The sequence below is a fragment of the Vidua macroura genome, chromosome Z, assembly GCF_024509145.1.
Source record: "Vidua macroura isolate BioBank_ID:100142 chromosome Z, ASM2450914v1, whole genome shotgun sequence".
Taxonomy (NCBI): Eukaryota; Metazoa; Chordata; class Aves; order Passeriformes; family Viduidae; genus Vidua; species Vidua macroura.
Window position 1 is genome coordinate 46,289,396 of NC_071611.1, and position 22,026 is coordinate 46,311,421.

General features: G+C 41.9%; 1 protein-coding gene across 2 annotated transcripts in view; it reads right to left on the minus strand.

Moving 5' to 3' along the window:
- Window positions 1–22,026, minus strand: part of CPLX1 (complexin 1) — a 210,610-nt gene that overhangs the window by 39,369 nt on the left and 149,215 nt on the right. For both annotated transcript variants that reach the window (XM_054003277.1, XM_054003278.1), the window contains one exon: window positions 2,130–2,305. In XM_054003277.1, the coding sequence (XP_053859252.1) occupies window positions 2,130–2,305 (176 nt within the window). The remainder of the gene's footprint in view (window positions 1–2,129; window positions 2,306–22,026) is intronic.

A 22,026-nucleotide genomic window follows, 5' to 3' on the forward strand; every position in this document is an offset into this window, starting at 1 on the left:
ATGCTAATCTCAAAGGTACTCCACCACATCAGTCTGAAGCCTTGACTGAAGTCAAATAATGTTTCTCCAAGTATTCTTGTTCTCCTTTTCTGTAGACGCAACTCCTTGACAAATTTTCAAGGATTCAGTGCATTTCTGAGAGATTTTGCCACTCAGTGCTCGGCCAGCTCAGCAAAGTCCAGATAGTTGCCAGTATCGTAAGGGAAATCCCCTTTGGCTGTACCTCAGGCTGTATGCATCCTACTCATGAATGAGATCACCTTAAAATTATAGCAGAGGCCATCTCAGACTTTTTTAATGCTTTTACAGCAGTTCTCCCAAGAGCAAGAAAAAGGCAGCCCCTATCTACATCTGGGAACAATTCAGTGGTCCAGAAGAGACAGTCACCAGTGAAACCCGGGCATTAGCTCATTTGCCTGCAACTGAGAAATTTACTGCTCTTTTTTTTGTTGTTTTTTTTTTTCCTCTCATGACCTTTGTCATTGCTTAGAAACAGTTCTACTGTAAACACACATTTAACGTATTATGCACACATTGATATGCTTATATTAATATACTAGATTCCCTAGATATATATTCATTAAATACGTTATTGCTGGGGTTTTTCAAAGAAGGCTACAGGGAGACTTCATTGCAAACTTCCACACCTTGAGGGGGCTTATAAAAAGGAGGGAGAGAAACTTTTTATACAGGCATGTAGTGACAGGACAAGGGAAATGTTTTTAAACTTGAAGAGGATGGGTTTAGATTAGATATTAGGAAGAAACTCTTTCCCTAGATGTGGTGCAGCCCTGACACAGGTTGCCCAGAGAAGCTGTGGCTGCCCCATTCCTGGAAGTGTTAAAGTCCAGGTTGGATGGGGTTCTGAGTAGCCTGATCTAGTGAAAAATGTCCCTACCCATGGTAGAGGAGCTGGAACTAGATGATCGTTAAGGTCCTTTCAACCCCAAACATTTGACAAGTCTATGATTCTATGATTATAAAACAACAATTTTTGACCAGGTAGAGGTTCTGCATTTCTGTCAACCAGTAGCCTCTTTTAAATGATCATATGGATACCTTTCTCTGGCACTGTCAAAGGTAGACAATTCCCTCTAAGTCTCTTAATTTCTTTGCAGCATAATCCCAAATTTCTTTATTTGCAAAACAGTAACTCTCAGGAATTCTCAGTAACTCTTTGTGAGCTGCACTGTGCCATCAGAGAAATTTACCCTCATTCATGCTTCCATCATGAATCATAAGAACTGGGTCAGAAATTTGGCCCAATGCAGATATAGTTTTGTTTATGTCTGTTCTAAGACCTGTTCTTAGAGCACACAGGTAGGAACTGCTCAGGGGAACAGCTCTTATACTGAGCAAGACTTTCTTGTTTTATCTACAGGTATTTTCTTTGGCATGTGATATAGGTCACCTGATAGACCTTCATCATTAGAAACCCTTGTCCAACCATTGCCCACATTTCCTTCCAAGATATCAGAACACCAGGACATCTTCTTACAAATGTAAGTTATTCTAAAGAGTCAGTTTTGACCTGGCCTGGAGGGTGAGGCATCAAAACTGTCTTCTCCCTCTACACATCAATCCCTAAGAGTCAATATATAAAAAGTTTCTTTCAGATGAATGCCATGTGAGTGGTAGAAGCCTAAATATTAGCATTAGAGTAGATTTGTCCCATATCACTGGTCAACACAATAAAGCTTTGGAATCAATACAGACAATAACTGCAACTGAAATTCACTCTCAGAAACTCACTGAATTATGACTCTTCTCACAAACCACAAATGCAAACTTGGAAAGCATCCTCAAAGGGACAAGGAAGCCTGTAATACTTAACATAATGTGTGTTATACTTAACATTTTGTGCACAACAGATGATGAGAAAAATAGATGGATTTCTTCCCTCACCTTCACTCTCTATTTCAACTTTGCAGGGCTTTTCTATGTGGGAGGTGTGTTTAAACAGGAACCGGGCTCAAGGAAGGATGTGCATAATTAGAATTTCTGTGTGGCAGAGTAGTTATCTGATTCTATCCAGGTGCCTAGGGAAGCAGTCACAAATCAGCTGAAAACGGGTGTTCTTCACTGGGCATTGCAAGTTGACCAATGTGTGTTGAAAGCCAGTTACCTACCTTGTCTCGAATACCCTGTCTCATGACTTCTCTTTCAGCCTCCATCTTGGCATATTTGGCTTTCCTCTCTTCCTCTTGTTGCCGAAGGGCTTCCTGTCGTTCCTCTTCTTTCTTAGCAGCATCTGGGTCTTTCTCCTCATCCCCACCCAGCATTTTTCCCATGTCTTTGGTAGCCCCTAGAGAAAGTAGAAGAGAAAATCAGCCCTGTAAGAATATGGTGAGACCCCCCAGGATGACAACTCTCTCCTTCCCCATGCTCAGGGCCACCTGTCATTCCCTCTGCATCTGGAAAGGTTTCTCCTTTCACTGGGGAGGCAGCACACTCTCCCCCCAGGCAAGAGGTGGGCAAAGCACTTAACCTGATCAGGCAAGTTACCTGGCACTGGCAGGAGAAGCACAGCAGCAAAAGGAAGAGACCAAATTTGTAGATTTGCATGATGGCAACATAGTTTGTTTGCAGCTCTGGAAAGGACAAGCTGCCATCCACACTGTTTTCACTTTATCAGCTCAGCCAAGTGACTGAAGGTTGATTTTGAAGGGTCTTTAATGCAATAGGCAGGTAATACATCCAGAACAAAATGACACCAGGGCCAGGAAAGGAATTTGAAATCTTGATTGCAGGGATGAGTAATCACACTCTTAATTGTCAGAAATTACACATCCCATGACAAGTAGGACCACATGGCATTAGCAAACAGTTGGAGTTGATGAATTCTAGGCTCCTACCATGGATCAGAAAGAAGCAGCATCTCTGCATCTCTTATCAGTTCTTGGACACCACCACCTCTAATGCTTAGTACCTAGGTGAGATCATGGCTTTGTCTTGTTCCACTGCTGAATACACGTTGTTCCCAAGTTTTCATTCCCTGTGCATTCCTGAGGCAGTTTTTTGTTGTTGTGCAAAGGCCATGCAGAACCATGCAAATGAGGAGGAGGCATCCTGCATGCCCTTTTATCCTCAAAATGCTGCATAAATCCATTTATCCTGTATTTCAGAGACATTTTTATTAGCAAATGACTGTAAAGCATCCAGCCAAGAAGAAAAACAGCAGCTGAGGAAAGGGGAAGAGCATGTACTGTGATACAGCATCATCAGGGCACTGGAGGGCAGCAGCAGGATCAAGTCTGGTTACATGGATGAAGAGAAGACACATACCCTTTGGAAGCAGTGTTGGACCTTGCCTGCAGCAGGAAAACACTGCATCTTTTACTAAAAGAGGTTCCTTCATCCTGGAGAAACACTGTAGGTCCTTAGATGCTAAGCCAGGACACCTCCATATTGGCTCGTTGCTGGCTGAGGTTTACTTGATTTAATCTGAGACAGCCTTGTTCTTACACATAGTCACAAGTACACATATTCAACATCTCTTGTTTTCCATAAAACAAAGATTTCTGGCCTTTGCAAAGGCTTGGGCTGGAAGGAGACACTATCAAAGAACTGCCAAGTAAATTTTGTTGGTTTCATCAAAGGCTAAGTGAAGGAAAGAGTTTCTCACAACCATTTATAAATTTCCCTTATAAATTACTTTCCAGTGTGTCAGCTCTGCTGAACGACTGTGATTGCTCGTGCTTTCCACATCAGTTCTTGGGATGGCGATTGTGAAACCTTGATCCTTAAGGGAAGAAACATTTGCAACTTGTCACAATGATTCCTCCTGAATTGCCATAGTGATGGCACTTACCAGATCAACTATTGCTTCTAATAACCACCAAGGAATTTGTGAAGAGCTAAGCAGATCCCTTTTTTTTCCACACTTCTTTTCCAGGTTAAATGTTTTCCCAGAACCCTAAGTTGAAAGCAACCCAGAATCAAAAACAACCCTCCAATCCCCCAAAATATGACATAGAAATGTCCCCTTTAGATCTGCCACAGAGAAGCATGGGGAAACTGGTAATTTTAAGCCTTACAAGATCTAGTTGTAATACACAGGGTTTTTTCTTTTTGCCAGGTGGGAAATAACAACAGTAAACATGAGTGTCCATATCTAGCTGCCTAACCACAAACCTCTTGACATTTCCGTTGTTAGGAAATCTGTGGCTTAAAACAAAAAGACATCTAGGGATCCCAGACAAACCCCACCTGGAATGGTCCCTGTCAACTGTCAGCCTTCTTCTACCACCATTTTGCATCCTTCATTGCAGGATCAAAGTAATACAAAAACTCTTGCATATTGATGGAAATTTACCCAGACCATCTGGCAATTTATTTCCTGTAGTACAAGGAAGGCTAACTGAAATTGCAAGTAAGCTAAAACTTCATAGCAAGCAAAAAGGAAATACAGCCTAGTTGTGTCACCTCCAGGTACTGCCGGAACCTCTCTAAGCAGCCTTTTTGTGCAAACATCAGTGATCACAAATCTCACTAACATCTTTAACTTCTGAGTCCCCACAAAAGATTTCTTCACTGATTATCAAACTACTTTGGGTTCAATAATCTATCAAGTTTATCCCTTTTTAGCTTCTCTCCAGTTAGAGCTATCCATACAGCATAATACTCTAGTTACTTAGGAAACAGAATTCAACAACAGAGATTTTTTTTTCAACACTAAGCACTACTTCTAGGCAATCATGAAGCTATAATGTCAGCTCAGCTCATCACATAAGAAGTGAAATAGTATTATTTTCCTTTATTTCTTAGACAAGACCAAGCTTTTAAATGCATAAAGCATGTTGTTCTGCAGCCATTCAGCATACAGGACACTTAGAAGAGCAAAAATCAGGATCCTCATAGATTCTCTTAATGCACGTCTGATTTCAGTCACTTTCTAAGTGTTCAAAATGCTACACTGTGGCATCACTGTTAACTAATTGGAAGGAAATGTATTATGAGAACCGAAATTTTACACTACATTTTAACTAAGGACTCTTGTGTTACTTTTAGAAAAGTTTTTTTTTCCCATCTCCTTTGCTCTTCATCCTAAACTGTGGACTTTGTTGCTAACATTCCATGGATAACAGCTTCTGGTTTTAGCAGTACAGCAGCAAAGATTCCGGAGAATTCATCTATGTGCAACTGAGGTTATAGGCATCAGTTATAGGCATAAGCAAAAGGAAAGAGCAGTTGTTCTGTCCTGTCGTGGTTAGACACGGAAGTGAATTTTTTCAGGAAGTTGGTAGTCAAATCAATCAGTGGTCAGGTTTGGATATTGGCACCTGCAGTGACCACTGAGAGCATGGACACGCCTCTGAGAACACAGGGGGTTAAAAGCAAGAACTCCCAGGGCAACTGCCTCTTTTTGGTTCTGTTCATCGGAGAGTGCAGACTCTCCCCTGCTCAGGCTGGGTGGGGGAGGGGAAGCCATGTGGCCTGGTAGAGGTAGGCCAGGGGGCTGAAGGACTGGAACCGAGCCAGCTCCTGTGGACAGAAGGGTGGAGAGAAACGGAGATGCCTTTGTCTCCCCGCCCAGAGGGAAAGAGACAGAGAGTTTGACGGTACCTGAAATTTGCCAGCAGAGATGAAGGAGAAGGGTGGGGGGGAAGGTGCCCAGCATGGGAATTAAGTTCTGGGCAAAGATTTCAGCTGTCCGGGTAGTCTGAACTTTTAACCCTATCCTGGGAAATGAAGGCTTCATAAAATATTACTCCTCCTCAATTTGAAGTAGAAGAGAGACAATCTGGGACCTGAGATGTTAGAAGAAGAAATTTTTAGGTAGGAGGAGATAATGGAGTAGCTTTTGGCTGGACTTTTCTTGTTAGCCATAGAGTGAACCAAATTCTCCTGCAATAGAGACTGCATTTTTAGGGGGATGCAGTGGTGAACAAAGCTTCAGCAACTACCAGCAGAGAAAAGCTGAGGAGGGTGTGGTGATGCCCTCTGTCCTCAGGAAGAAGAGGATCTCTGTTCTTGGACCCTCAGCCCCAGGGCAGGAAGAAAATGGGGGGGAGTGTGGTCCCAAGATGAAAATCTGAACTGTTGTCTCTTTTGGTCCGTGGCAAAGCATCCTTAAAGGAGACCTATGAGCAGTCTGTCCATGCACGGTGGTGAGAGCACTGTGACATGGAGAGTGTCACACTGGCAGATTTTCTCTGGGCAGTGCCATGTGCGACATGGAAACACAGAAGGGTGGCAACTGTGTTTCCTGGGGGTTCTATGGTGCAAGAGAGACTCCTCTCTCCTTTGAGAGACTGAGAATTGATTATCTGAAGGGTGGCAACTTGATCATGAATCCCAGGTGGTGTCTCACTGTGTTTTTTTGGAATTTGGGTGGCAGGAGGAGGAGTGCTTTAGAGGGTCTTCATCCTGGATTTAGTGTGTGTGTCTTTTATAGTAGTAGTAGTAGTAGTTTAATAATGTTTTTTTCCTTTGTTATTAAGTTTGGGCCTGCTCTGCTCTGTTCCTGATCACATCTCACAGTATTTATTTTGGGAAGGTGTATTTTCATGGGGGCGCTGGCATTGCACCAGTGTCAAACCATGACATGTTGTTAAGCCCACTTCTGAGGCTTCCAAGGAAACAGAGGACAGACATACTTACTGAATCTGTTCATATGATAAACCTGGGAGTTTTTGTCTTTATTTCATCTTTTTGTCTTTCACACCCCAATCATGACATATACTTTGACATGAAGAGAAGTCAGAGACTCCCACATTATTCATTAATCAGTACGGAGTTTCAATCAACATTATTTCTAACATCTTTAGAGAAGGCTACAGAAAGACAACAGAAACAGCTAGAGCTCCAGGACAACATTTGCCAACTGTCACCTTTCTGGTTACAAACAACCCTGCCCTCAAAGAATAAAAACTTCTATATGGAAAAAAATCCCAGAAGTAGTGTGAAAACAAGTGGCATGGCAGCTATTTCAAAGTAATAGTAATTCCCTTAGTCCATATAGGCTAAATAGCTAAACAATCTGGTGTTAAACCAAATACTATGGGTGCATTCAGATATGATGTGCTGGTTTTGGCCAGGGTAGAGTTAATTTTCTTCACAGAGAAATACTTATAGGTTGCATTTTGGATTTGTGCTGAATACATTTTTTATACATTTTTGATACAGTTTTGTTACTGCCCAGCAGGGCTTACACAGAGACAAGGCCTTTTCTGCTTTTTGTACTGGCACACTGGTGAGGAAGAATTGGGTGGTGAATGAAAGATTGGGAGGGGACATGGCCAGGACAGGTGACCCAAAGTGACCAAAGGGATATTCCAGAACTGTATTTAAAGCTGGGCACAAGAAGGAGGAATGGGGAATATTTGACTGATGTCATTTGTCGTCCCAAGTCACTGTGAGGCGTGAGGGGGTCCTGCTGTCCTGGAGATGCAAAACACCTGCCTGTTCATGGGAACCAGTGAATTAATTCCTTGTTTTGCACTGCTTGTATGCATGGCTTTTGCTTTCCCTGTTAAACTGCCTTTATCTCAAACCCACAAGTTTTCTAGCTGGTGAGGGGGTGAGTGAGCAGTTGCATGGTGCTTGGTTGCTGGTTGGGGTTAAAACATGACATATGCATTCGTGTGAGTTTTGCTGTGTTAAATTGTCATTATGCATCTGAAAAGGATAAATATGGTTGTTCAGGTACATGTGGGAGACATTCCCCAGCAAAACAGTAGAAAAGCAAGTTATCTGTCTGAAAAGCAGTTTTACAGTGAAGGCTTTGGAGTTATGGTGGACAACAAGCTAACCACGGGCTCACAATGTGTCCTTGCAGCAGAGAAGGTTAACAGTGGGCTGCATTAGGAGCACTGTTGTCCAGAGGTTGAAGGATCCTTCCCATCTACTCAGCCCTCTTGTGACAAAATTTGGAGTGATGTGCTCAGTTCTGGGATTCAAGATACAATGACAAGAGAAGACATAATGTGTACAAACTCAAGTACAGGGAATGCAATTTAAATACTAGGGAAAAAAAATCGACTTGCAGAAAGTCAGTTTGGAGTCCCCATCTGTGTAGATATTTAAAAATTCATGAGCCACAGCCTTGAGCAACCTGCTGTAGGTAACCTTGTCTGAGAATGAGGTTGGACTAGACAACACTTGTAGATGAGCAACAACCTCAGATATTGTGTGACCCTTTGAGACCTCACAAGTAAGTGTTTTGAATTACATCTGAAAGTGACTGAAGTTAATTTTGCAAGGAAAATCGTGAAGAGTACATGCCTGAACATATCCTGTATCTGAAGAAAAGTAAATTCTTAACTGCCCAGACCTCTGTTACAGAAGCACCATCAACCATGAGCTAACCCCTCAATAGCTGACTGACATCAATCCAGCTTTCATGAAGAAAACATAAACTCGCAAATCAACTTGCAAGAGTGCTGTTGAATTTGCTACTTGATAAAAAAAATAAATGTCCAAAATATGACAGGCAAAGTTGTGTGCTGGGAAAGCTACAGGATTAGGATTACTAAGGATGACTTCCAGAGAAATAGGAACATCTTAGGCCTCCTTAATTAATTGAAGAATGATGGAAATTTGCACACAACATTGTTTCAGGTAAAATAATTACATGAAATCAAAAGCTTTTCCGTTGCAAAAATCTCATTTCATATTGTAGACAAGTAATAACCAAACCTGTCTTTCAAAATGTGGGCATGTGTGTACGCTTTGATCAGAGAATGGTGCAAAAGTTTTCCCTCTCAAACACAGGTTTCACAGGAAACAGCAAGAGATTTACCTGAAACATGCATGTGCTGAGGGAATTTTAGAGGTTGCTTTTTTTTTTGGTTTTTTTTTTTTTGGAAGTACTATTTGTGGCTGAGCCATATTTAGATTGAATAGACAGGACAACAGATTCCTCAGAGTCTCTAAATCACAGCATGTCTCTTTATCACATCATCCAAACATAAGGAGCTAATCATAGAGTACTCATTTTTGCAGAATCACTTCAGAATCAGAACTAAGTACATTTTATTGATATCAGTGAAGATCATCTAGGCTATGATATAAAGTTTATGTCTGGAAAAAACAACCAAAATATCTGACTTCCTCCTGCTACAGTTTCAATAAAAGTGAAACAGCCCTTCAGGAAGGTATTGTGTAACATTCAAAAGTGGTACTTCCATAAAAAAAATCTATGTTTAAATATTAATACTGAATAGCTCTAAAGAAACCATCACAATTTATCAATTAACTAAAAGTAATACACCTAATGAAATGGATTAGTTATTCCTTTCATAAACAAAGAACTGATGCTAAGTTCAGTTGAAGAGCTCATTTGAGAAATCATAGTATCTTGGAGAATGCTGTTTTCTGGTTTTTTGGTAATGTGGGGATGTCTGATAAGGATCACTAACATTATATTAAATTAAGAAATTCTCAATGAAATTCAAAGCTCCGAGTAGACAGAGATATCTCTCTCTGCTTACTTTTCCTGATTCACTCATTACAAATCTTAACACAAGTGATATAGGATGCATTTGTATGCATTTGTGCTCCCTGGGACAATCTATGAGTTGATGCTTATTTCTAGGCCAGTGAGAAGCCAATCTTCTTCAGCATTAGCTTTTCTGTGATATCATGGGAAAGACACTGGAAGGATTCCAAGATGTTCATTTAGACATGTCAAGTGATGAGCCATGGACCATGTGTCCTGTGCAAGTTATGTAGTGGCACAACACAAATGGGTAAGACAAAGGAGTAAAAAAGAAGCACTCAGAGCTTCAGTTCACTTTATTTATAAATCAACTCTACTGAAAATGGTCTGCTACTGGGGACCTTTACTTCAGCCATTCCCCTTCCTTGGACTCAACTTTCTCTGTCTCTGGTATTTTACTTAAATCTTTCTCTCTCCCTCTGTATCCAACCCAGACAAAAGATATTGCCAAACAAAACTGTTTTCTTGCAGGGAAACAAACGGGTAAACTGAGAAAATTCTCTCTAAAGGTACATGAGATAGTTAAGGATATTTTGAGGTATTTAGAACACTAACTATTTTGAAACATCACCACTATGGTAATGTGTCATTTCCCTTGCAGACACCAAGGTAGACTTTAAAGGCTGATGTTGAAGGGCCTTTTGCCAGCTTGGTACAGAGCCAAATAGAGGCTCTGTATTTTCTAGATTTTTTTTTTTCCACATTATTTGAGGCAGTAATATGTTGTAACATGTGCAAGACCTATATTTCACTCTGCAGATGGGTATTGAAGCCAAAAAGTGAATGAGGTAGATAGCCAATTTAACAGAAAAAGGTTTTTCTTACCTTACAAGTTGCTGAATAATCTTCTTTGGTGGATAATGGAAAGTACATTTTTACAGCAAGACCCTGTCAGCCTCATTAAAATAATTTTTTAGGTAAAATCTTAGTCTCCATGTTTTTATCTCTTTAATCTCCATCTCTGCACAGTGACAGCTCCTCTCTAGCTACATAGGACAATACAGGACTTCCACACAAACCAACATCAATCTCCTGGTACCTGCACATTTGTGCAATGAGTGGATAAATCCCTTTCCTATTGTCTTCTTCTAGCTTACAATTAGCAATTCATATTTGTAAGTGAATTCTTCATTTAGTACATTATTTATTTCTTTGCACTGGTGTCATGTCCTTTTAATACAACTTTAACTAAAACAATAAAGTTCCCCATGAAATTTATGTGGAGACATCATTTTCAGGGGACATTCATTTCATTTCATATTAGACCTGCAGTCCAGTATCCTGGACCTTTGGAGCTCTCTTTTGTTTCTTGGAATCATAGGATCATGTAGGTTGGAAAAGACCTTTAAGATCGTCAACTCCAACTTCTAACCTAACACTGTGAAGTCCACCACCCATCACATCCCTAAGCGCCATGTCTACATGTATTTTAAATGCCTCCAGAGATGCTGACTCTACCATTTCATTGTTACAGTCTGTTCCAATGTCTGAGAACCCTTCTGCTGGTAAAATTTTTCCACATATCCAACCTCAACCTCCACTGGAATAACTTGAGGCCATTTCCTTTTGTGCTGTCCCTTGCTACCTGGCAGAAAAGACCAACACCCAGGTGGCTAAAACCTCCTTGCAGGCAGGTGTAGAGAGTGATAAAGTCACCTCTGAGCTTTCTTCTCTCCAGGCTAAACACTCCTGGATTCCTCAGCTGCTTCTCATAGGACTTGTGCTCCAGACCCTTCACCAGCTCCCTTGCCATTCTCTGGACATGCTCCAGCACCTCAATGTCCTTCCTATAGTGAGAGGCCTAAAAATGGACACAGCATTCAAGGTATGGCCTCACCAGTGCTGAGTACATGGGGACAATCCCTGCCCTGGTCCTGCTGGCCACACTATTGTCTATACAGGCTGGGTGACACTGGCTTTCTTGGCCACCTGGGCACTGGCTCATGTTCAGCTGCTATCAATCAGCAGCCCCAGGTCCTTCTCTGCTGGGCAGCTTTCCAGACACTCTGCCCCAGCCTGTAGCACTGCATGGGGTTGTTGTGACTGAACAGCATGACCTAGCACTTTGCTTGTCATTTGTTATTGAGGTTTTTAATTGCCAACAACAATTTCCATTTCATGACAAATGAGAAAGCACCACTGGGCTAATACATATCTGTTATTGAAAATGATCCTATAGGTGGTTTTCCAGGCTGAAGCAGGTGCTACATTTTATAATCAGTTTCTGAAAGATGTCAAGCACTCTTGATGGCATGTCAATTGTATCTGATTTGTTTGCATCAGAGTTAGTGTTCTTATATTGTACTGTGCCATGTACTTTTGATTCAGTATAGTTAATATCTATGAGGAGTAAAATATTCAGTTCATTCATTAGCTTGTGAAACTCCTCTGCTGTAAAAAAAGACAGAAAACAACAGCAACAACAACAACAACAAAAACCACCAACAAAAAACATACACTCCGTAGCTCAGCTATATTTCACTAATATTCTCTGATGGACTTTTTCATTCTCATTCTGCTCTGTAACCTTTCATGAAGCCTACCAAGCAGCATGAACAATTATTTTCTGATACACAAGTGTACACCAAATAACCGTAAATATTGTAAGATGACACCATTTCATGCTGAGAACTTTAAGACGGAGGTACATTATGGTATAATTGACACAAACATACAACACAAATGTGCAAAGACAGAAGCTGCAGGAAGGTTATCAGATACCTCTGGCTTGGGTAGGGTAAGGCTCTGCAGAAGAAAGAAACTTAGGTTCAGTTCCATATATAAACCCATTTCACATTCTGCACAGGTTTAATTTTCATCTGACTGCATCATTCTGCAACTGAAATCATGGTGAAACACTTCTGCCACTGCTTTTTGAAGACGCACAGGCTGTTAGGATAAGCTATTGCTTCAGTCACTGATAAAAGTAATAATTGCATTGATTGGAAACAGATTGTCTGGAAATGTTGTGAGTTCACATAAGCAAGTCCTGTGGAAGATGGCAGCAAACAGTTGGATCAAAGAATAGAATTTTAAAACATAATTTATAGTCCAGTTTTGTTACACAAGGTTTTACTTCAGTGTGGATATGTGTTTAAGTAGCACACCCATAACTACAAATTTGTCATACAAGGAAACACATGCACATGCAAAGGTCAGTGTTATCAGTGCCAATGTGTCTGGGTCAGCCTGGCCCAAAAATGTGTCTCGGGCTGGGGGCACACCATCAGACAAATGTAGCTCATCATGTTGCTGGCTCAGATCCCTCCACAGATAGAACTTAGGCTTTTGCTCACACATACTTCACACAGATATTTTAATAAACAGACACTGTGACAGAGCACTCTCCCTTACCCATTCCACACTGATGCCTGTGTCCACTGCAGAAGAGCACCAGGTTGTGAGTCTTCAAGATCCTGCAGCTGTGCAAAGAGGGGAGGAGGTATTTTTTTTCCTGAGGCCAACACACACAGCAGGCAGGTTCCTGAGACTCCTTTTACCTACTTCCTACCAGTTAAATCCTGCTACAAGGTGGCAAGAGGAAAAAGCAAAAAGATGGAAACAAAAGCAATCATTCTTTGCACCCAGCACTAAGAGAATATTCAACCACTGTGCCCCCACTGGCTATAGGCAGCTTGCACAGGAAGAGAAATGAAAATGATGCAGACATAATGGGGAGTGATTCTGGGTTACCAGACTGAGATGCCAGCTGAAGAGTACAAATCTGACTCTGCTTTTGGAGGGATCATTACTACTCCAAGATACCTGGAGGGCCACAGTCTTCTACTTATGCTGCCACGTGTGTGCAACCCTAGCTAAAACACACTCTGCCTTGCTTTCAGGCACATTGTATAAATACATTTCCAGATGTACTACATGAAAATAGCAACCCACACACTGTTCTTTTGAACTATGACACAAATCTCTTCCCTAAAAGACAAGATGATGCCTTTTATTACTTAGTAAGGGATTAAGAGACATTTTAAGGTTAAGAAGATTTACAGCAATTAAGATAATGTAAATTTCTGTTACTGCCTCTGCTCCAGAGCTGCTGCATGCACCTTTGGGAGGTACTCCCATTTCTCCTCAGGACTTTTGTTGATCTTCATTGTTTGCATTGTAAAGCCTCTCAATCCAGGTAATTTTGAGCCAGATCTACACCTGGAAGGGTGTAGTCCCTTTTTCAGGGGAACACTCCATGCAACCCCACAACCATAAAGCAGGAACAGCTCCCTGTATAGCATAAATGCAGTGGCTTCTGTTCCAGTTTTGATCAATAATCCCTGGCAAATGCTTGTCTTGTCCTCCTGAGCACTATGACCCAGCTAGAATGCAGCTGTAAATAATCTCTGAACAGGTTCCCCTTCTACTTCATAGAGGTCTGCTCTAGCTAGTCACAGATCTTGGGATGAGATTCTTCAGGCCAAGTGGAAGCACCTATCTTAGGAGGAGAATTCTCCTCTGGGCTTGCTCACCTGATATCTACTGATGGAGAAATGAATGTAGGCATCTTGTTCACAGGAGCACACCTGTATTCTGGCAATAGTCACATGTAGCTTGTAGTTCCAGTGGGGAAAAAAAAAAAAAAAGGGCTTGAAAGCACATCTGCTTGCCACAATATTTATTTGCCTGTGATTTATGATTGTTTCAGTCCTGCTTTCCTGCTTCAGAGAAATTATTCACTTTGGCACAGAAAGAACAGCTGAATAATAATAAAAAAATGCTAACTGTGTAAATCTCTGCTGCTCTAACAGATTTCCTAAATTCATCCTGGTGACAGATTCCAGACCTTCTCTGTTGCCTTGGAAAATGATGGTCTTCTTCTGATTGACAAGGATGATGAGTCTATTCAGAAAGCCCAGAAACATCAGTCTGTAAGATAATCCTGCTGACTGGAATTTTCCTGTTGCTTTAAAGAAAGGCTAACAGAGATTGAAGCAACACCATAAAACAGTACATTTGATGACACTTTTAGTACATATACATAGAATGTTTCTGAATTAGCAGCCAGCCCAAACCTATCTGAAGAAGCTGTGAGACCAAGGAAGTCAGAAGAACATGACACCTCTCTGGATGTCTAGATGACCTTTTAAAGGTCCTTTCCAACAAACTACTCTGTGATTTATTACCAGATGCCTTAAAATAATATGTTAGCTCTGAAGCCAGATGAATTTTTTAAGTAGTACTAAGAGCAAAAAAAACATTTTTTAAATTAAAAAAAAGAAACCAACAAAAACCACAAAATCAAACAAACAAACAAAATAAACAAGAAGACCAGACATGTTAGCAAGATATTATGGCTGCCCCAGTTGCTTCCTCAGGGACTTGGGTGGTACATTGCAAACTGTTCCCCTGGCCCTCCAAAGATTTTCTAAGACGGCTTTTCCCCTTGAAATAGACTAATGTATTGGCAGGAGGAAATGACACTGCATAAGGGCACTGGGATGAGCCATAAGCTAAACCATCACTGAAACACAACATCCTCACACAGGAAAGTTCTAAAGAGAGTCAGTCAAATCTTCAGGAATCTTTATGAGCTTTTCCCATGCAGTTGAGTTCTTATGATGAGATGTCATTGGGAATTTCTACATAGTAGCAAGAGAAGTTTAAACAGCTCTAATGAGCTTAGCTGGTAAAAATACTTACATAACAGGAAAGATAGGAACTCCTTAGAAATAATTACTTCACCTTCACTTATTTTCTTAATATACTTCAAGAAATGTGGATGTTTTTTAACAGCAGCGTAGCAATACTCTGGTGCTGTGGTGCTTCTTGGTAGCTACAGGGATTTCAGTGGGATAATACTATACCAGAGAAAAACATTATTTGGAATGCACTTTACTCAAGTCAGGAGCTTGTAAGTTCCATCTTACTGAATCGAATCAAGTTTTCTTTGAAAAAATGTTAACATAATTTCTGTCAGTGATCTGTCATGTTTTTTCAAGCTTGAGGGCCAGTAAGCCGGCTGTGAGTGGAGGAGACAGAGTTTTCATAAGGAGCGGTGGAACTTCCACAGTGAAGCAACACCAGTGGTTGCAGACACATTGTGACCAGGAAGAAGTCTTTAAATCTGGGTTGCTCTCAATGATTTCTTCATATGCCCACAGACAGAAATACAACATACACACTCACACACACAAAAGCATTGTATCTGCTAGCCAAAGTAGCTCTCTCTCCTCTCTCTGCAGCTTGGGTTATTTCAGTTTTATGTGGGAGTTCCATCATGGATGCAGAACTGATGGAACAGACCAGTCTATCCAGAAGACAAAATTAAAGACTAAATGTCTAAGTGTGCCTCCAGGACTTTAAGAATAAAAACTATCCAAAAAGCCATTTATTTCCCTTAAATTAAAAAAAAAAAAAAATACTTCAGAGATGTGACTTCTCAAATCACTTATTAACAGATTTGACATCACATGACATCATTGAGGATTCTTTTTCAATACCATTTAGTGGAGTACTTTTAGAAATCTGCAAGAATGAAAAAAAGTACCCAAAAATAGGAGAAGAAGCACTGCTAGAGTATTTGGTCCCTTGTAAGTTCAAAACTTTCAAGAGATCTGAGATGCCAAAACTGACATGAGACGAAAATAACTGAAGTCACTTTCAGTCTAAGATTTAGGGGTTTATTTGAAACAAAGTAATAAGAAAAATCAACGGCAAGGCAGTCATTAATGTATTACATTGTTTCATATTCTAACACATTATAGATGCAAATGCAAAGTTGAAAACACATTCTTTTAATAGAGGATAAAAATAAAACGAGAAATAACTTATAGGAACAGTCTGCTGAACTGTTGTTCATGCTTCAAGTATGATAATTAGGTAAGATGTGTGAGGCTCTTTTCAAAGGTGTCATTGATTGGTTATTATGTGGTGGTTTTTTCTCACCAGCAAACCTGAAAATCTTTGTCCTGGCAAGTTGCAGATTCAGTATGAAACCTTTGCTCTGCATAAACTTCCATAAATAGGAAGTTGCCTTCACAAGCATGTAGCTAAAGAATGTCAAAACATAAATCCCTATGCCTCTGGACTCCGGAAACACAGCTCCCATATTTGCCCTGCGGCTATTGTCTCTTTCCATGCACACCACACTGTGGATTAGCCTTTAGTGTTGATTAACACAACTCTGAACTCCACATCATTATCTTCCCCTCTATGAAGGTGACTTCATGCTTTTTTCACTGCTTGCAAATGTTTTTCAGGGATCTCATTACGCAGTTTGCAACTCAGGCCTTTGAACACCTCAACAGAAAAACAGCCTCAGAGATTGTGAGCAGTAAATCTAATGTGACATCCAGAAAAACCATCTCTCAGACTAAGCAAGTCCATTTCCTTAAAATATCTGTAAAGAGAAAGAAACATCTATTCCCAAACTGATGCATGTATCATTTCTGTTGCACATGTTCCTACTTTGTAGGTAAGCCTTCTCTTTCACTCCTTTTGTGCTTCTAGGTCCTGAAGACCCCTATGGGTCCCAAACTCAAAACAAAGGCTGCTCTTTGTTTTTACATGGGCAGAAACAGATTTGTGAGATACTTCCCCAAGTAGGCTTTATCATTTGTTGACAAGTCTAAGGCCGCTCCAGCCATCTAATATTACTGAAGCCTATACTTCAGCTTTGCTCTTGGTGCCTCTTTCATATCTTGGTGTTTTGTTCAGTCCTCGTCACAGTGGGAATTGCACAGCCCATTTGGAATAGGCAGATCTCAGTAAAGGAAGTTAGGAACATTTTCTTGCAGAATTTTATAGCAATTTGCTTCAAGAGGCAAAAGTCCCACAGTGCTGATGAACATTCAGGGAGCAAAGACCTCTTGTAAGTCACCTTGTAGCCTTGATTGAAGAAGATGTGCTTGTTCTATTTTCAGTCTTCCATCAGTAGCTCTTTCTTTCACCCTTTTTAATATACAGGCCATGCCTGCTATTGATCCACACATTTTTCAGCATAGTATGTAGTTACCTCAGTCTACAGAATTACTCAGAAAAGCTCAAGGGATCAAGAGATAATTGAGCAAGAAAAATAATTGATGTAATTTCTGTACTTTTTGCTTTTTACTTCAAGAGAGTCAAAAGAAAATTGGACGAGAAACACTTTTGAACCACAAGAAAATGGTTTTTGAAAACCTTTCTATGAAAGACTTTAAACTGTTGCCTAATTTGAGATTTTGCATCCTCATTTAAGGATCAAAGATGACAAAAACAAGATTTCAAGAGTTCACAACTCTAAATTAACCTCAACTCAGAGAAATATTACATAAATGAAAAGGTAATAATACAGTACTAAAGCAAAAAAATATTTTTATGAATGCCTATCTAGTGAAAAGGACAAGGGAAGAGTTGTGTTAAGACTACTGCTCTGATTCCTTGAATTCATCTGGATTTACATGGAGAAAGATTACTATGTAAAGCAACACAGCTGCATTCACCCTACATTCATTACTTGTATGAATATCACCTTCTCCCTTGCTCCAAAGATGGTGGAGATGATGGTCAGGGCTGCTCAGACAGCTATAGCTCAAGCAAGCACATCTTTTTCCTTTGGGAAATGTCTGTTGTTTTAAGTCTACTAAGCCTTCTCTCCAGACACACTCTGTCCTTCTTCTTTCCTGAATGGAAGGTACAGCAGGAGTGCAAAAAGCAGCCCTCCACAAGGCTCTCTTTACAAGCCATAGCCACACTTGTTGCCTTATCTAAGCAACAGAAAAGTCAGAGTTTGAAAGAGCCTCTGAGGGGACAGCCCAAAAACTTGATACTACACTGTGGTATAGGTAGGGCAGGAAGTATCATATATAGTGCTAGATACCCAAACATCAAATCCAACACAATCAATAGGGATTATTATATCCTGCTCTCTCGCAGCCGAATCCCTCCATGAAGAAAGGACTACCATATTCATTTGGTGTATAAAATGACTGCTTCCCATACCCTCCTAAAAAGCTGCAGGTTTTTTTCTTGTGGCAAATAGATATTCTATTCAAGCCCATTGGTCCTTCGTATTCATAGATTCACATCTGAATTACTACCAAACCAATTGTTTTACAAATGTGCAGTATCCAGTGGTTTGTTGAGTAGCTTAATCATGTTATGGAGGCATCACAGCAGGGTCTCTAACCTAGAAGAAAGATGACTATCAAATTATCTTTTTTCATTTTTTTCACAGTATATCCTCTGTGGACTATACTGAATGTAAATACAACATAATATGTCATTACTGCCAAAATGGAACCAGAAATAGCATTATTCAGACTTAAGAATGGACTAACTGGAAGATAACATGAGACTTTGGCAATACCTTACCTTGAACAGAAAATTCTGCAGCTCCAAGTTCTGTCTTGTTTGATGTTTCTGTCACCTGTGCTCTAGACTCAGGAGCAATCCACACACAAGTGCATTGGTTACACTGACCTCTCCTTGCTGTGACTCTGAGCACTGCAGTATTAGCAGTTGGTAGGAGGAGAGAAAACTGTCACCAAATGTCAGGACAGTATTTCTGGTGGCTGCAGAGCTTCTCCTCTATCTGCTCTAGATGTATGCTCACAATAATAGCTGATGTAGTTGAACTAACCCAGATGAAACATATTCAGGGCAGGTCCTCTAACAGATTCCTTTCCAAGCTCTTGCTAGTAGTGCTGCTCAACCCAGGCATTCCAAGCCAGCTGGGAGCCCACTGGCTACCTAAGACTTCCAAGAGACAGCAGGAATATACCAGAGCATTTCAACACATCTGTGATTATCTACAGAGTCACCAGATCCAGAACTATCCTGTGTTCACTGAACAGTACTAATGATGTCCTAGGCCAAGAGAAAAAAGCTCTGCATTTTTAATACCTACTTACTATGGCAGGATGTGGAATTACCATCTCATAAAACCCCTCATCCTTGTAGGATATCAATCCATGCCCACTAAGCTTGAGACCCAAGGGACCACAAGGATCAAATATAAAGCTTTCATTACCAAAAAGAGACCCCAGACCCTTATGCTTCAACTGGAAGAGACTGGTATGAACTCCACTGTCAGAAATGCAGTAAACCCATACTTCCACAGTGAAACCCAGTGATGACAAACAGAATGCACATATGCTACAAAGAGACTTGTTCAGGGTTAATCTTTTTTGCACCCTTAGTACTTGCTCTGGAATCAAAGGTCACTGGAGCAAGGCTGACATGACAGCACAATCAAAATCATTTCACGGTTTGCTGTTTGCTGTCTGAAACATAATCCAACATGTAGCCAGCTGACATGTAATGCTGTAGTCATACACACAGACATATGCAGAGGAAAGGAGGGAAAGGCACAATTACAAGCTTTGCATAGAGAAACAATACTGGTCACTCCAATAGCCAATTAAATATATTTAGGATCCTCGCCTACAACCAAGAATAGCAGGCATAAGGAGGCATATCAAAAGGACAGTTTCAACACTGAGATATTTAATAAATGCTCTCCAGATTAATCAGGAGGAGGGACTCTTATTTTCAATCTGTCTGCGATCACAACTGCAATTGGATTCAACCTCATTTTTGCAGACAGATGAGATGCTATACTGAAAAGCCACCCATTTTTTCCTGTGAAAAGCCAAGAGCTCACCATTCACGCTAGGCTTGGGGGGGAAAGTGAATAAAAAAACATTTAAAGTTCATATATCCTCAGCTATAGGAAGTGAAAGTATTTTAAATAGAATCAAAAAATCCTAATCAAAGAGGATCTTTGGAAAGATCTAGCAGTTGAATAAAGTTTATGAATTCACTTACAGCAATAGTCTGAAGGAGTAAACTAAGAGAAGAACAGTGGATTTTGTGGGGTGTGTAAGCAGATAGCACTGTCATGAATAGGTGCACATTCACGTAAATATGTAATTTAGACTCCTTTTGCACTATATGAAAGGTCTGTGCAGCTTGTCAAGGTAAGTGAGATGCCATAAATGTAGGTCATCAAGAATGATAGAAATGTGACAGCTTGGCTTCAAGAAACTATTAATAGAGAGGTTAAGATGAAAAGGAAGAGAGAAAGGAAGAGATGTATTAGAGAGAGAGGGGAGGGGAGGGGAGGGGAGGGGAGGGGAGGGGAGGGGAGGGGAGGGGAGGGGAGGGCAGGGCAGGGCAGGGCAGGGCAGGGCAGGGCAGGGCAGGGCAGGGCAGGGCAGGGCAGGGCAGGGAAGGGAAGGGAAGGGAAGGGAAGGGAAGGGAAGGGAAGGGAAGGGAAGGGAAGGGAAGGGAAGGGAAGGGAAGGGAAGGGAAGGGAAGGGAAGGGAAGGGAAGGGAAGGGAAGGGAAGGGAAGGGAAGGGAAGGGAAGGGAAGGGAAGGGAAGGGAAGGGAAGGGAAGGGAAGGGAAGGGAAGGGAAGGGAAGGGAAGGGAAGGGAAGGGAAGGGAAGGGAAGGGAAGGGAAGGGAAGGGAAGGGAAGGGAAGGGAAGGGAAGGGAAGGGAAGGGAAGGGAAGGGAAGGGAAGGGAAGGGAAGGGAAGGGAAGGGAAGTTCCGGGAAGGGAAGGGAAGGGAAGGGAAGGGAAGGGAAGGGAAGGGAAGGGAAGGGAAGTTCCGGGAAGGGAAGGGAAGTTCCGGGAAGTTCCGGGAAGGGAAGGTTCCGGGAAGGGAAGGGAAGGGAAGGGAAGTTCCGGGAAGGGAAGGGAAGGGAAGGGAAGGGAAGGGAAGGGAAGGGAAGGGAAGGGAAGGGAAGGGAAGGGAAGGGAAGGGAAGGGAAGGGAAGGGAAGGGAAGGGAAGGGAAGGGAAGGGAAGGGAAGGGAAGGGAAGGGAAGGGAAGGGAAGGGAAGGGAAGGGAAGGGAAGGGAAGGGAAGGGAAGGGAAGGGAAGGGAAGGGAAGGGAAGGGAAGTTCCGGGAAGGGAAGGGAAGGGAAGTTCCGGGAAGGGAAGGGAAGGGAAGGGAAGTTCCGGGAAGGGAAGGGAAGGGAAGGGAAGGGAAGTTCCGGGAAGGGAAGGGAAGGGAAGGGAAGGGAAGGGAAGGGAAGGGAAGGGAAGGGAAGGGAAGGGAAGGGAAGGGAAGGGAAGGGAAGGGAAGGGAAGGGAAGGGAAGGGAAGGGAAGGGAAGGGAAGGGAAGGGAAGGGAAGGGAAGGGAAGGGAAGGGAAGGGAAGGGAAGGGAAGGGAAGGGAAGGGAAGGGAAGGGAAGGGAAGGGAAGGGAAGGGAAGGGAAGGGAAGGGAAGGGAAGGGAAGGGAAGGGAAGGGAAGGGAAGTTCTGGGAAGGGAAGGGAAGTTCTGGGAAGGGAAGTTCTGGGAAGGGAAGTTCTGGGAAGGGAAGGGAAGGGAAGGGAAGGGAAGGGAAGGGAAGGGAAGGGAAGGGAAGGGAAGGGAAGGGAAGGGAAGGGAAGGGAAGGGAAGGGAAGGGAAGGGAAGGGAAGGGAAGGGAAGGGAAGGGAAGGGAAGGGAAGGGAAGGGAAGGGAAGGGAAGGGAAGGGAAGGGAAGGGAAGGGAAGGGAAGGGAAGGGAAGGGAAGGGAAGTTCTGGGAAGGGAAGGGAAGGGAAGGGAAGGGAAGGGAAGGGAAGGGAAGGGAAGGGAAGGGAAGGGAAGGGAAGGGAAGGGAAGGGAAGGGAAGGGAAGGGAAGGGAAGGGAAGGGAAGGGAAGGGAA